Here is a 12557-nt window from a genome sequence, read left to right as displayed (position 1 = left end):
ATTTGTAGTTCTACAAATGTGACTCAGATGATGTCATTCGTTTGGTATAAAACCGTACTTAACTGGCAAACCCCGTTGTTGTTTTGTATTTTTATTCTTCCAGTTTAAAGACAGCACAATGTTCCCAATTACGATGCACACTATCCCAGTGCAACGGTGGGTTCTAAAACTTAATTCCTCTGAATATTTAAAACAACAAAATTCCATTTAATGAAGTCGTTAAACTAGTGACAATCCAATTGACGTGATTCAATGAGTAACCATCATAGTATTGGGTTATCCATCACTTACACAACAATATAAGAATCACAACAATTTATTCTAATAAGATAATTGATTAACATAAACTTTTAATCACCATAATTAATGTGACTCTTCTATCGTGAAAATTTTAGAATAAAGGACATTTAAAATTGGGAAGTTTCTTCCTGCACCTCCACGTTTTTTTTCCTGCACCCCACAGTCTTATACAAAGACTAAATTGCCCTTATTAGTTTTTAAAATTCCAAAAATATCTTTAACCTAAAAAAATCGTAAAGAACGCAGGCAAAGTTAAGTAAATTTTTTCGTTTTCGGATCTGGACATCTGTTTTTTCTATGGATTTTTATTTTTGTAAATGCTTTTTCACATTCCAAATTATAGAATTCGGTAGAATTTTGGATCACAAAATATAGTAAAATTCCAAATTTATGATTCCGGGAATGTTATGGATTTCTGGATCTGGGAGTGTATAAATTTATTATCAAAAAATTACACTTACAAATATATATATATATATAGTATTTTACACGGTGTTTAGTAAAAATAGAGTATGATCGAATCTATCACGTAGATTTGCATACTGTTGCAAGTATATTTCCTTGCTCCATTTGAACCTCTATGATTATGTATCCCATGGTTTGGATCTGCGCCGGATAGGGTGGTAAAATGTCAAAAATATTCTCATTCGGATTTATAAAACAATCATACTTTTTCTTTTCTTCCTCGCTTCATTCTCTGTGTACATACTCAATTACGACACCTATATTTATACCGATAACCGCTCATATAATATAATATTTAAAGTACATAAATAAGATAATATCTGTCCATTTAATATTATAGTTAAGACACATAAATCAAACTATAAATAAGTTATAGGTTACTAGCGGTTATAGTTACTATTATAAAATCTATTTATATCACATGATAATCATTCAATATATTTTTCTTAATGGTCTGAGTCCAACAAGACCTATAAATAGGTGATGACTCTCTCAGTAAAAGAACACACTAAACTCTATTATATATTCTTACTCTTAGCTCTTTGTTAAAAATTTATCACCATCTTTCTTAATGACTTAAGCATCGGAGAGTCTTTTGCAGGTGAACCTCCCTCTCTCGTCGGAGACCAACTGAAAGCTCGTTCTCTGAGGAATACGCAATCCTCACCGATGTACCTCCGAGTCCATTTTTTGTAGGAACACTTTCTTAGTCGTGCATCCCCCATTTGTTGTGTTGTTTGTGTGTGAAAGACTCTATCGGAATAATGTTTCTCTTCGAAGGATCGCCATGGACATTGTTTGAATCTTTTAAAGAGGTTGGTTTTTTAAATTTCTCTTTGTTATCATTGGTGTTGGGTTATTCTAGATTGGTTGATTTGGGAAGTTTTGAGATAGTACAATCTATAAGGGAAGTTTTATGTACTATTAAAGGAAAAGAAAGAATATGGTAAATCCCTTGTGTATATTGAACACATAGGGTTATGTTTATATAGGAAAAGAAACATATGGGATAAGTCCATTACATAAATATGAAATATCTAACAATATCTATAATATATCATAATGTCTAATAATATCCAATTATATCTAATAATATTTAACACCCCTCAAACTTTGTGCATATAGGTCATATATACCCAGCTTGTTACAAATGTAATAAATCCTAGGCCCTCGTAAGGGTTTAGTAAAAATATCTGCTAATTGATTATTTGAATTAAAAAACTCAGTATTGATATCTCCCGATATAATATTTTCTCAAATGAAATGACAATCAATCTCAATATGTTTGGTCATTTCATGAAAAACTGGATTTGAGTTAATATGAAGAGTAGCTTGATTATCACATATAGGTATCATTTGAGTGACCTCTCCAAATTGCAATTCTTTAAGTAACTGTTTAAGCCAAATAAGCTCACAGGTAGTTAAGGTCATAACTTTATATTATGCTTTTGCACTAGATCTCGCCACAACAATTTTTTTCTTACTCTTCCAAGAGATCAAGTAATCACCAATGGAGACACAATAACCGGAAGTTGATCTTCTCCTGCCCAATCAGCATCTGAATAACAAATGACTTTAGTATGGTTATTATTACCATATAACAAACCTTTTCCAAGAGATCCTTTAATGAACTTCAGTATACGAATGACTGCATTCCAATGATCTTCACATGGAGAATTAAGAAATTGACTCACCACACTGACTGCAAAGGAAATATCAGAACGAGTAATAGTGAGATAGTTCAATTTTCCAATTAATCTCCTGTACTTCTCAAGATCTGAAAGAGGCTCCCTCTGATTGGGTAGAAGCTTGACATTGGGATCCATGGGAGTATCAAAAGATTTCGACTTCATCAACCCAATTTTCTTCAAAATATCCAATGCATATTTTCTTTGAGAGATAACAATATCAGTATTGGATTGTGCTACCTCAATTCCCAAGAAATATATGAGTTTGCTAAGATCTTTGGTTTGAAAGTGTTGACAAATGTGTTGTTTTACTTGTGAGATGTCGTGGTGATCACTGCCTGTAAGAACAATTTCATCAATATATACTACAAGATAGATACACCCAGCACTCGAGTGACGATAAAAAACTGAATGATCCGCTTCATTGCGAGTCATACCAAACTGTTGAACAACATTGCTAAATTTTCCAAACCAAACCCTAGGAGACTGCTTGAGGCCATATAAAAAATTGCGAAGACGACATACCAATCCAGAAAACTCCCCCTGAGCAACAAAATCGAGAGGTTGCTCCATATAAATTTTTTTCTGAAAATCTAATACAATTCAAGTAGCCAAGAAGATGACCAAGGACTCAAGAGATAATTTATCATAAAATTACTCTTTATTATCTTAATTACTATTAGTGAGACGACTCACATCGTATCATTATATATACAACTTTATTTTATACTCCGATGATTATTTAAAGAGAATTAGACGAACACATGAACACAGTTTATTTCATACTACTACTTTATTTTTTAATATATACTTTTAGATAATTTTTCTATTGATCCAATTGAATTGGAAATGATAAAAGTTTGTTATTGTTATATTTTATTCCACATTTCTCTACTTTATATAATATTTAACAAATTAAAATATAGAACTAGTTCTTATCTTTTATGTTTTATTAAAATTTGGTTTCTATCTTTTTAAAAGAAAAAATCAATTTAGTTCTATATATTTTAAATTATTAAAAAGGGTCTATATTTTCAAAAGAAAAAGTGTATTTTTCTATATTTTTTACTATTTTAAAAATATTTTTTTTTGTGATATTTTTAAATTAAACTATTAATATTTATAAAAAGAGAAGATAACTTTTTGTAACCTTTTAATATTAATTTTTAATAAAATTAATTTACTTTATATTAAATTAAAATAGTTTTAGCACGTAATAAAATAAAAATATACCCTCAACTAAAAAATAATCATTTAATTTTAATGCTTTTTATAAATAAATATTTTTTGTTTTTAAAAATTATATTATTTTAATAGAAAGACGAAACATACATTAGTGAGTGTATATGAATATTAACATATACCCAACAATCATTTTAAAATCATAAAAAAAAATACTGAATAAGGGTGAATTATATAATTTAGCCTATTTAATAAATTAATCTAAAAGGGCTTGTGAGAAAATGTATATAAACAACATTCACGTAACTGTCCATTACTCTGTTTTCCAAACATTTAGGGTCAGTCTCCACTTCTTTAAAATCATTCATACTCTGTTTCTCCATTCTCTGCTTGTTCTAATCATACGCATTCTCTTCCTCTGTTTTATCATTTGCAAAATGAATGATTTTGACTCTTAACAAATTCTGTTCTTTCTTTTAATCTCTTTAACCCAAAACTTTAGGCACTGATCCTTTAAAATAATTGAGTAAAATTTTTAGACTAACTAATTTGTGAGTTCAGTGATTTTTACAGTTTTACTAATTTGTTTTGTTTATTATATGTTTAGAGCTTTCAATGTACTTTTTGTATTATATGTTTAGAGCTTTCAATGTACTTTTTGTATTATTTCTTATTTTCTTCTACTCCGAAGTTTACACAACTAGGGTTCCTAAAATTTTATTTCGAAGTTGAATATTGAATTCTGTTTGCGTTTACACATTTTTGTTCTTGAAGAGAGAGATGGTTTTATTAGCAGGAATGTATGGCATTGATGTTCTGCATAGACTAGTTACAATTTGTTTATTGATTTGCTTCTTCAGTCAGAAAGATCTAAATTCGGATTGCTGTTTTAGTTGGGCCTTAATTTTTTTTCTTATAGTAGGTTCCCCTTCCTTGATCATTTTCTAATTTGCTTTGCAGCTTTTTTATAAAAAATGCTTTCGGGGGCTAGTGTTGAGAATGAGGCCACTGAAGATGGTAAATATGATGATTCACATGGAGAAGATGAATCAGAAACTTTGTCTGATATTGATGATTCTGATGTTGATGTGTATCTTCACAATGAGGAGGAAAAGCAGATCAAGAAGATGCTGTGGGAAAGAGTTAACCGAGTGTATGTTACGGTACATAAAATTTTATCTGCTTATTTCTAGTTTTTGTAGTGCTGTAAAGTTGTTTGTATCTATGAGTTTTTTCACTTTCTAAGATGATCTGAAGTTCAAATTAGAGTAGAGTGCTTGTTCCTTGTACTTTAGCTTGATTTTTAATTTCAGGAACAGGAAGCCAAGGAAGCAGTTGCAGCAGCTAATAAGAAAGCTTTTGAGGGAAATTTTGGAAACTGTTCAGAGGATTTACTAGCTGCAAGAGAGCTTGCTGCATCTTCTGCTGAAGCCGTGGCAAAATCTAGAAAGGTACTTTCTGAAAAGTTTTTTGAGGATCTTCTTTCGAAATTATACCTGAAGTAACTTAAGAATTGCGAAAAAAAATCTCATGAAATCCACTGCTAATAGTTTTAGCCCTCATTATATTAATCATATCAAGAAGTGTCAATCAATTTGATTTTAATCTAGGCTTTATCATACAGCATTTTTCATTAACATAAAATATGATTTCCGTGATATATAAGACTATCGTATGGTTTTAGCTTATGAATAACCAATTTATTTGAAATTTGATTAGCATGAACAATTATTTTCTCTTGATTCAATGATTAGATCGATGAAGATCATATAATAAGTTACTCAATGGTTGAAGTGTTTCAGTTTCTTATATTGGTATTGATGGACCCTTGCCATTATTGGGTAATCTATCAGCTCTCCATTGTCGCTGTGCATTTACAGTTGAAGTTGGCAATGCTGTTGTTAAGTGAGAGGTTATTGTTGCTGCAGCTTGCAGTGCAAATGCCAGGAATGAGTTATTAGTTAAATAGAGGATCCAAGGTTTGATGAATGGGTAACATGATTTCTATGTCCCCCATATTTTGACAAAGTTAGCTAAAATATAACAAGAGTGTAGTTTGTTGAGTTGAAACTAATTTGAATATAAAAAAAGATAAAACTACCAAGATAGGAAGAATTTCTAGCCTGTCTATTTACTAGTATCTAAACTAGAGGACAATGAAATGGAAGCTTGAGATGCATGGGAAATTTTGTAGGAGTAACTCTAGGATGGTGAGTCTGTAAATGAACCGAAGATTGTTTTTTGTCTGCATAGTATAATTAGTACTTCAAGCCTTACATTATTTTAGTTTGTTAAATTGACTATTGTAGGGAATGAAACATAGACGGGCCCGTGAAGCAAAAAATATTGCGCCAACTCAATATGCTGCAGAGGCCATTGGCCAAATGTCAAATGAAAGAAAGGTAATTTATTCAACAACAAATGTGCATTTTCTTTAGTTGTTTGTTCTACATCTCTGGTTGAATTGAGGGAAACAAAAGAGAAAACGATTTTCAGTGCTAGTACCTGGTGGCTGTGATGTCTCTTTCTTGTTGTCATGATGATGGTAGAGTAAGTGGTGGTGAGGGTGTTTTTGTTCAAAAGCTTTGGCACCTGAGCAAGTTTTTGGCTGAGTAGAAGTTTGTGTTGTTTTTGGTAGTATTTTGGCCATGAGAGGGTTTTAGGTGTGTTCTCTGGGCTGCAATACTGTTAATTGTAATTTTTCTGCACATTCCTTCATTTTTTTTTTCTAAAATATATTATGTGATGAAATAACCTTAGAGGTAAAAACTGAAAAGGAAAGATATGCTTGTGAAAAGCATTGGATAACAAAAGACAATGTCTATCTAAGCATTGAATTGTGTGGGGAGTGCCTATATAGTTGTTTTGACATTGGATTCCTGTGTTCATTGAGCATTCGAATTTAACTTTTAAGACTTCTTTTTTGGCATCTTTTGGAGATAGAGATGGGGTACCATCTGCAGTTCTCTACGATTTAGTTTGTTTTACTATGTGCGTGCACTTTTCTTGATCAAATCCTTGAGCAGTATATGATTAATTTTGGTTATTTAAGTTATTTTAGTTATCAATCTTCAGAAATTGTTTATATATTACTAACAATACTTGTTTCCTTGTGTCATTTGCAGAGTCTCAAATCTAAAGTCAATTTGGATCGCCTGGAAGAATTATTTAATGATATGGTAATTCTCTTTAGAACTCTTTTACTTTTTGACACATGTAATATTGATACACTTTTAGTTCCACCAACAAGAAAAAATATTTGATATTAAGGTCTTAATAAGCTTTTTTATAAGAGGAAAAATATAAAAAAGAGTAAAAGGATCAAATTTCTCAAATTAAAATTAGTTTATTCATATGTTAGTTTATGTAAGTTCTTGCGTTTAGCTTGTCCAACTCCAAAAGTTGATTAACTTGTGTGTATGTTAATTTTAATTCATGAGGGGACTCTAATCTTTTTTCTTTGTTGTAAGTGTTTCTTAAGAAGTATATTCAGCCTGTCTGTTTCTTTTGTCATTTTCCTACTGTCATTATTCAAGTTACGAATATCATTTCTTAAAGATACTTAGAGCATAGTGTTAGAATATGTATTAAATATAGGTAGTTAGTAGTTGTATTGGAAAACTATTATTTGGTGTATCATCAGCTGTTTACTTATTAGCATTACTTACCTAAATATTCTTGATGTAATTTTCTCTATAAAAAACAAAGATCAGCTCAGAGATAATCAATCTCTTAACTCTTTTTCTCATGTTTTCAGTCTTAAGTTGGTATCAAAGCAGGTCCATCCTGCTATGCTAGTTTTGCGGTTATCCACCGCTGTCCACCATTATCCTTTGCTGTTGCTATTATCCTTATGAAGGATATCAAGAATATCTTAGTTTGAAGTCTTGCGGCCAAGCCCAACCTTTCACTAGTTTGTCAATGCTTGCATCTCTCAAACCTTGGAATGTCAAAGTCCATGGATAATTGACTCAGGTGCTTTTGATCACATTTCTAGTAATGCTTCATTATTTTCTTCCATTTCTCATCCTAAAATTCCTTATGTTATTATTTTAGCCAATGGATCCAAAGTTAGTTCTCAAGGAGTTGGTCAAATCTTCCTTTCTCCATCTTTGAACCTAGAACACGTTCTTTTTGTCCCTAATTGTCCTTTTAGCCTAATTTCCTTAAGTCAATTAACTAAATCTTTAAATTGTTCTATAACTTTTGATGCAACTTCTTTTGTTATATAAGTGTGCTGTACTTGTTGATTGATTGGTGAAGGACATGAATCTAGGAGACTCTACTATCTAGGCACTAGACCGTCAATGTCTTGTTTAGCATCCTCATTTCTTAAGCTTCTACATGATCACTTGGGTCATCTACATTTATCAAAATTAAAAAGGATGATTCCCGAACTTAGCAAAGTCCAAATCTTAGAATGTGACTCATGGCAATTAGGAAAACATATTCGTTCTTGTTTTTCAAAAAGAACCGAGTTAAGGTGCAAGTCTGTCTTTTCTATAATTCATTCTGATATTTCAAGTCGAGTCTCATCCTTTGGGTTTCGTTATTTTCGTCACTTTTATTGATGAATATTCTCGTTAAACTCGGGTTTACTCAATGAAAGATCGGTGAACTTTTAAATTCTCAGTGAGCTTAATGGCTCTACAAGCAAGGAAAAGAAACAGAGTCCAATATGCCTTGCGTCAAGCTGTACAATGATGTTTATTTTGCTATTTGCTTCTTCTCCTTTTTGTTGCAGCCCCTTGGTCTCTGACCTTGTAGTTCCACTTGTTCCCCATTGCAACAAAAATTGATTGTCATATCTTTCCAATCAAAGGTTACTTTACCAGACTTCTGTAACCAAACCAATTCCAGAATCATATCCAAGTTCCCTAATTCCAACATACGCATGCACCTCAGTGTGAAACTCTCCTAATTGAACTTCCATGCCCCTGCACTTGCCTTCAGTAGCCACACGATGCTCCCCATTGGCTTACCTTGTTCCACTGCAATTTCAAGAATTGACACCACCAGTGGAGAAATGAAATTGTGGTTTGCGCCACTGTCAATTGCGACCAACACTGAGTAATGTTGACGGGAAAATCTTACAAACTTAATTAGAGTTCATGAATCCAAATAAACTCATAAATCCACAATCTAAAGTATAACTGTTCTCTTCCTCCTTAACTTCAATCGCAATAATTTCCCCTTCGTTCACTATTTCATCATCTCCAATCACCAACAAGTGTAGTTGCTTTTCCTCACAGTGATGTAAGGGATGATAGTGCTCTCCACACTTGAAGCACATACCCCTTGCTTTCTTATTCATTAGCTTCGAGTAGGGGAGGTGCTTAGTGTCACTGTTTCGGTCAGAAAGATCGACGTTCTCCATCGTTGTTGTTGCGATTCGCCTAAGTGGTGAGAGTTTGAGACTTGGACTAAAGAGAGCTCTCTTCGGGCTGGGTTCCCATGTAGGACCTAGGCCCATAAATAAACACCTTTAAGTAAATTCGGGTTTTGACTCGACTCAGATTCAAATCCACCTTTGTCTACGTAAGAGCTTCACTCCCTACTTCCTTTCCACGTCTTGGTTCCACTCATTCCACTGCCCCGAAGCACCATCGAGCCTCTAACTCCATTTACACATTGCGAGCTATGCACATGGCTAGAATTGGGTTAAACATGCAAGCACGTAGCCTAATCTCAGGTTCCAGCCCTTGATAAAGTATCCCAAATACTGATCCTTAGGCAATTGTGCTACCTGAGAAGAGATGAACTCAAATTCATTCATATAATCCTCCACACTCCTTGTTTGCATCAAATCCTTGAGTTCCTAAAAAGGATTATCACTCCTGCAACCTCCGTAGTGATCAATCAAAGCCTTTTTTAGCTTTTCCTAGGTCAAATCTTCCTCGGTTTTGTGAAGTAGATTAAACTAGTGAATGGTTGCTCCTTCCATATGTTTTTGCTCGCGTGATCCATTCGACTAGATTGTTGCTTTCAAATGCTGGCAAATTGACCTTCTTTAGTCCTCGGGCCTCCAGTAAAGGTTTTTTTTCCTCCTTGTGGTGTAATTTGACGAACTCCTCTATTAGAGCTTGTCAAAACTCCACCAAAGATTTTCGTAGGGAATTCTCTAGTGTTGCCTAGCATTCCACCAATGTGTCAACTCTTTCTCCCATCTTCAATGGCATGAACAATGTCATGCTTCGCTAGCTCCTCGTCTCGAACTGGCAACGAAATGATAGAAAAAAGGAATATCAGAGGCTACAAATTATTATTAATTTAAGAACTCAGTGAGCTCAATGGCTCTACAAGCAAGGAAAAGAAACAATGTCAAAGACTCTTCCCAGAGAGAAGAATACTCTCCTAACAGATTTCTAACAATAATTCCGCCCCCTTCTCCACATCCTCCTCTCTCTCTCTCTCTCTCTCTCTCTCCAAATACTGGCTCCTCACTACACATTCCTCATGCCACCTCACCCTTTAACTAACGAATTGTCCTTCTCTTCACTATTGGGCCCCACTCTCTTTCTCCTCGTGTAGACCTGTCATATTTCGATCCTTTTAAATTATTAGGCCGATAAGCATCTACCACTAGGCCCTATTCTCTTTTTCCTAGTGTAGACCTGCATATTCTGGGCCTTTCAGTATATTAGGCCCATAAGCATCTTGTTGATGCCTAGGAGTCCTATTAACTTTTCTTCTAGTTTTTCCACTCTTTTAATCTCACATGGCATTTTACACCAATCCACTTGCCCTCATACACCTCAACAAGGCCTTTCAGTATATTAGGCCCATAAGCATCTTGTTGATGCCTAGGAGTCCTATTAACTTTTCTTCTAGTTTTTCCACTCTTTTTAATCTCACATGGCATTTTACACCAATCCACTTGCCCTCATACACCTCAACAAAATGGTGTAGTAGAGAGAAAGAGTAGACACTTAGTTGAAACTGCCCGTACCTTGCTGCTTGGAACCAATGTTCTGATCCATCACTTGGGTGATGCCATTCTTACCGCTTGTTATCTAGTTAGTAGAATGCCCTCTTTTTCTTTCTTTTTCTTTGGACAATAAAAGTTCCATATTCAACTAGTTTCCAAATGAACCTTTGTTTCTCATTTCTTCTTGAGTATTTGGTTGTGTGTGTTTTGTACATGTGTCTCCAAGTTTGGATAAACTTTCAGCCCCAGCTATCAAATGTGTCTTTTTATGATATTCTTGTCTTCAAAAAGGATATCAATGTTATTTACCTGACACTAAAAGATATTACATGTCTGCAAGTGTCACCTTTGTTGAAGAAACTTCTTTTTTTTCTTCCTCCTCACAAGATGTTAACTCTATCCAATAGGTTTTGCCTATGCCTTTAGTTGGGCCCTTTGTGTATCCTACTCCTAACACTGTTCCAACATCTCCGAATAATTCAAATTCTAGATGTTAACTCTGTCCAATAGGTTTTGCCTATGCCTTTAGTTGGGCCCTTTGTGTATCCTACTCCTAACACTGTTGTTCCAACATCTCCGAATAATTCAAATTCTTCTTTAATCGTCCAATTCACCTGAACCATTGATCAACTTGCAGATGTATTAACAAAATCCTTAAGGGGACCTTAGATTGAATTTATTTGTTCCAAGCTTGGTTCATACAATTTGTATGCTCCAGCTTGAGGGAGAGTGTTAGAATAGGTATTAAACATAGTTAGTTAGTAGTTATATTGGAAAACTGCAATTTATCGTACCTATGAGCTGTTTACTTATTAGCATTAGTTACCCAGCATTAGTATTCTTCTCTTTGCAAGGAGTCTTTTGGGAGGAGTCTTGGACTCACATTATTTTCTTTGCTTGTAGAGACACTGAATTCTCGAATTAATAATATTATAGCCTTTGATATTCCTTTTTCTATCACATTATAACACTAAATGGAAGCTCCTTGCAAAGTTGGCACTTGGTTAATCTTAAATACCCCGGGGTCTTGTATGTTTGATAAAATAATTTCTTCTCTTTTATTTAGTTTTGAAAGTTCAGTCGAAACTTGTTTTGATTATATACGTTTTAGTAGTATAGGTTAGGTTGACAGGTTTTATGAGAGTTCTAATTTTCTTTACATCTATAAGACGATTTTGCTTTATATGCCTGACATTTCATTCTTAATTTTACTGGATAGATGTCTTCTGACAATTAACCTATGTTATCTTTTAATCAAGGCATTGGAATTTCTTCAATTTAAATGTTTTTTCAATATTATTATAACACAGGAGGAGGATGAGGCGTAATCAGCACTGAAAAGTTACTAAATGCTCTTTATGCTTTTACTATCTGTTGTTTGCAAGTGGTGTTCAACATGGCTACCAGCTGTGGAGCAGAAGATTGCGAGACTAAAATCTTTTGAATTCTAGTTTTTCCTCCTTTTTTCTAATCACTCATCACATGCATTAGCCAAAATTTGTAAGTTTTTTTTACCAGGAAGTTGTTAGGTAAGTTTATCAGCATCACTCCGTTTTGAAACAAAAATAAGGTTTTGGTTGTTGTTTCATATCAAAAGTCTGCACATTTTTTAAAACGTGACAAACAGTTTTTTTGGTAGATTGTGTAAAAGTTTATGCTATGATTCTTCCTAGCATTGTTTTTAGTATTTCTTTCTTCCAAAGGCATAGACAAGAAAACATAACACACAATCGTGAATCGGAAATCCTATTATTTTAATTCCAAATCGAATATGAGAATCATAAGATTTATGATTAATAATAAAACATAACACACATGTATATATAAAATAAAATCAACAACTTCAAAATAACAGACACACATTTATGGTATGACTGGTTCTGAATCCCCATCCAAAAGCATTAGCACTTTTACAGGTAGAAATTTCCAAAATCTACGACAACTCAACACTAGTATTTATCATCACTTGCTTAGCCAAACTTCTTGTAGCATGG

The 12557-nt window shown here is 33.5% G+C and overlaps 1 protein-coding gene across 6 annotated transcripts; it reads left to right on the top strand.

Moving 5' to 3' along the window:
- The first annotated feature begins 4261 nt into the window (after positions 1-4261).
- LOC137813814 (uncharacterized) lies at positions 4262-12201 on the top strand. 6 transcript variants are annotated; one of them, XR_016520469.1, is made up of 6 exons: positions 4262-4798; positions 4949-5086; positions 5945-6037; positions 6761-6814; positions 7393-7610; positions 11874-12201. XR_016520469.1 is itself a non-coding variant. In XM_090301441.1 (6 exons), the coding sequence occupies exons 2-6, from the start codon at positions 4610-4612 to the stop codon at positions 7396-7398; spliced, it is 480 nt and encodes a 159-aa protein (XP_090157567.1). In that variant the 5' UTR covers positions 4296-4435; positions 4596-4609; the 3' UTR covers positions 7399-7610. The 6 variants fall into 6 exon arrangements, 4 of the variants coding, with proteins under 4 accessions (XP_090157567.1, XP_068472351.1, XP_068472350.1 ...); XM_090301441.1 differs by lacking the exon at positions 11874-12201 and having other exon boundaries at positions 4296-4435; positions 4596-4798; XM_068616249.2 differs by lacking the exon at positions 7393-7610 and having other exon boundaries at positions 4303-4435; positions 4596-4798.
- The last annotated feature ends 356 nt before the right edge of the window (positions 12202-12557 follow it).

The sequence above is a fragment of the Phaseolus vulgaris genome, chromosome 1 (assembly GCF_051622355.1).
Source record: "Phaseolus vulgaris cultivar YP4 chromosome 1, ASM5162235v1, whole genome shotgun sequence".
NCBI classification, from domain to species: domain Eukaryota; kingdom Viridiplantae; phylum Streptophyta; class Magnoliopsida; order Fabales; family Fabaceae; genus Phaseolus; species Phaseolus vulgaris.
This window is presented reverse-complemented; position numbering and strand designations above follow the sequence as displayed.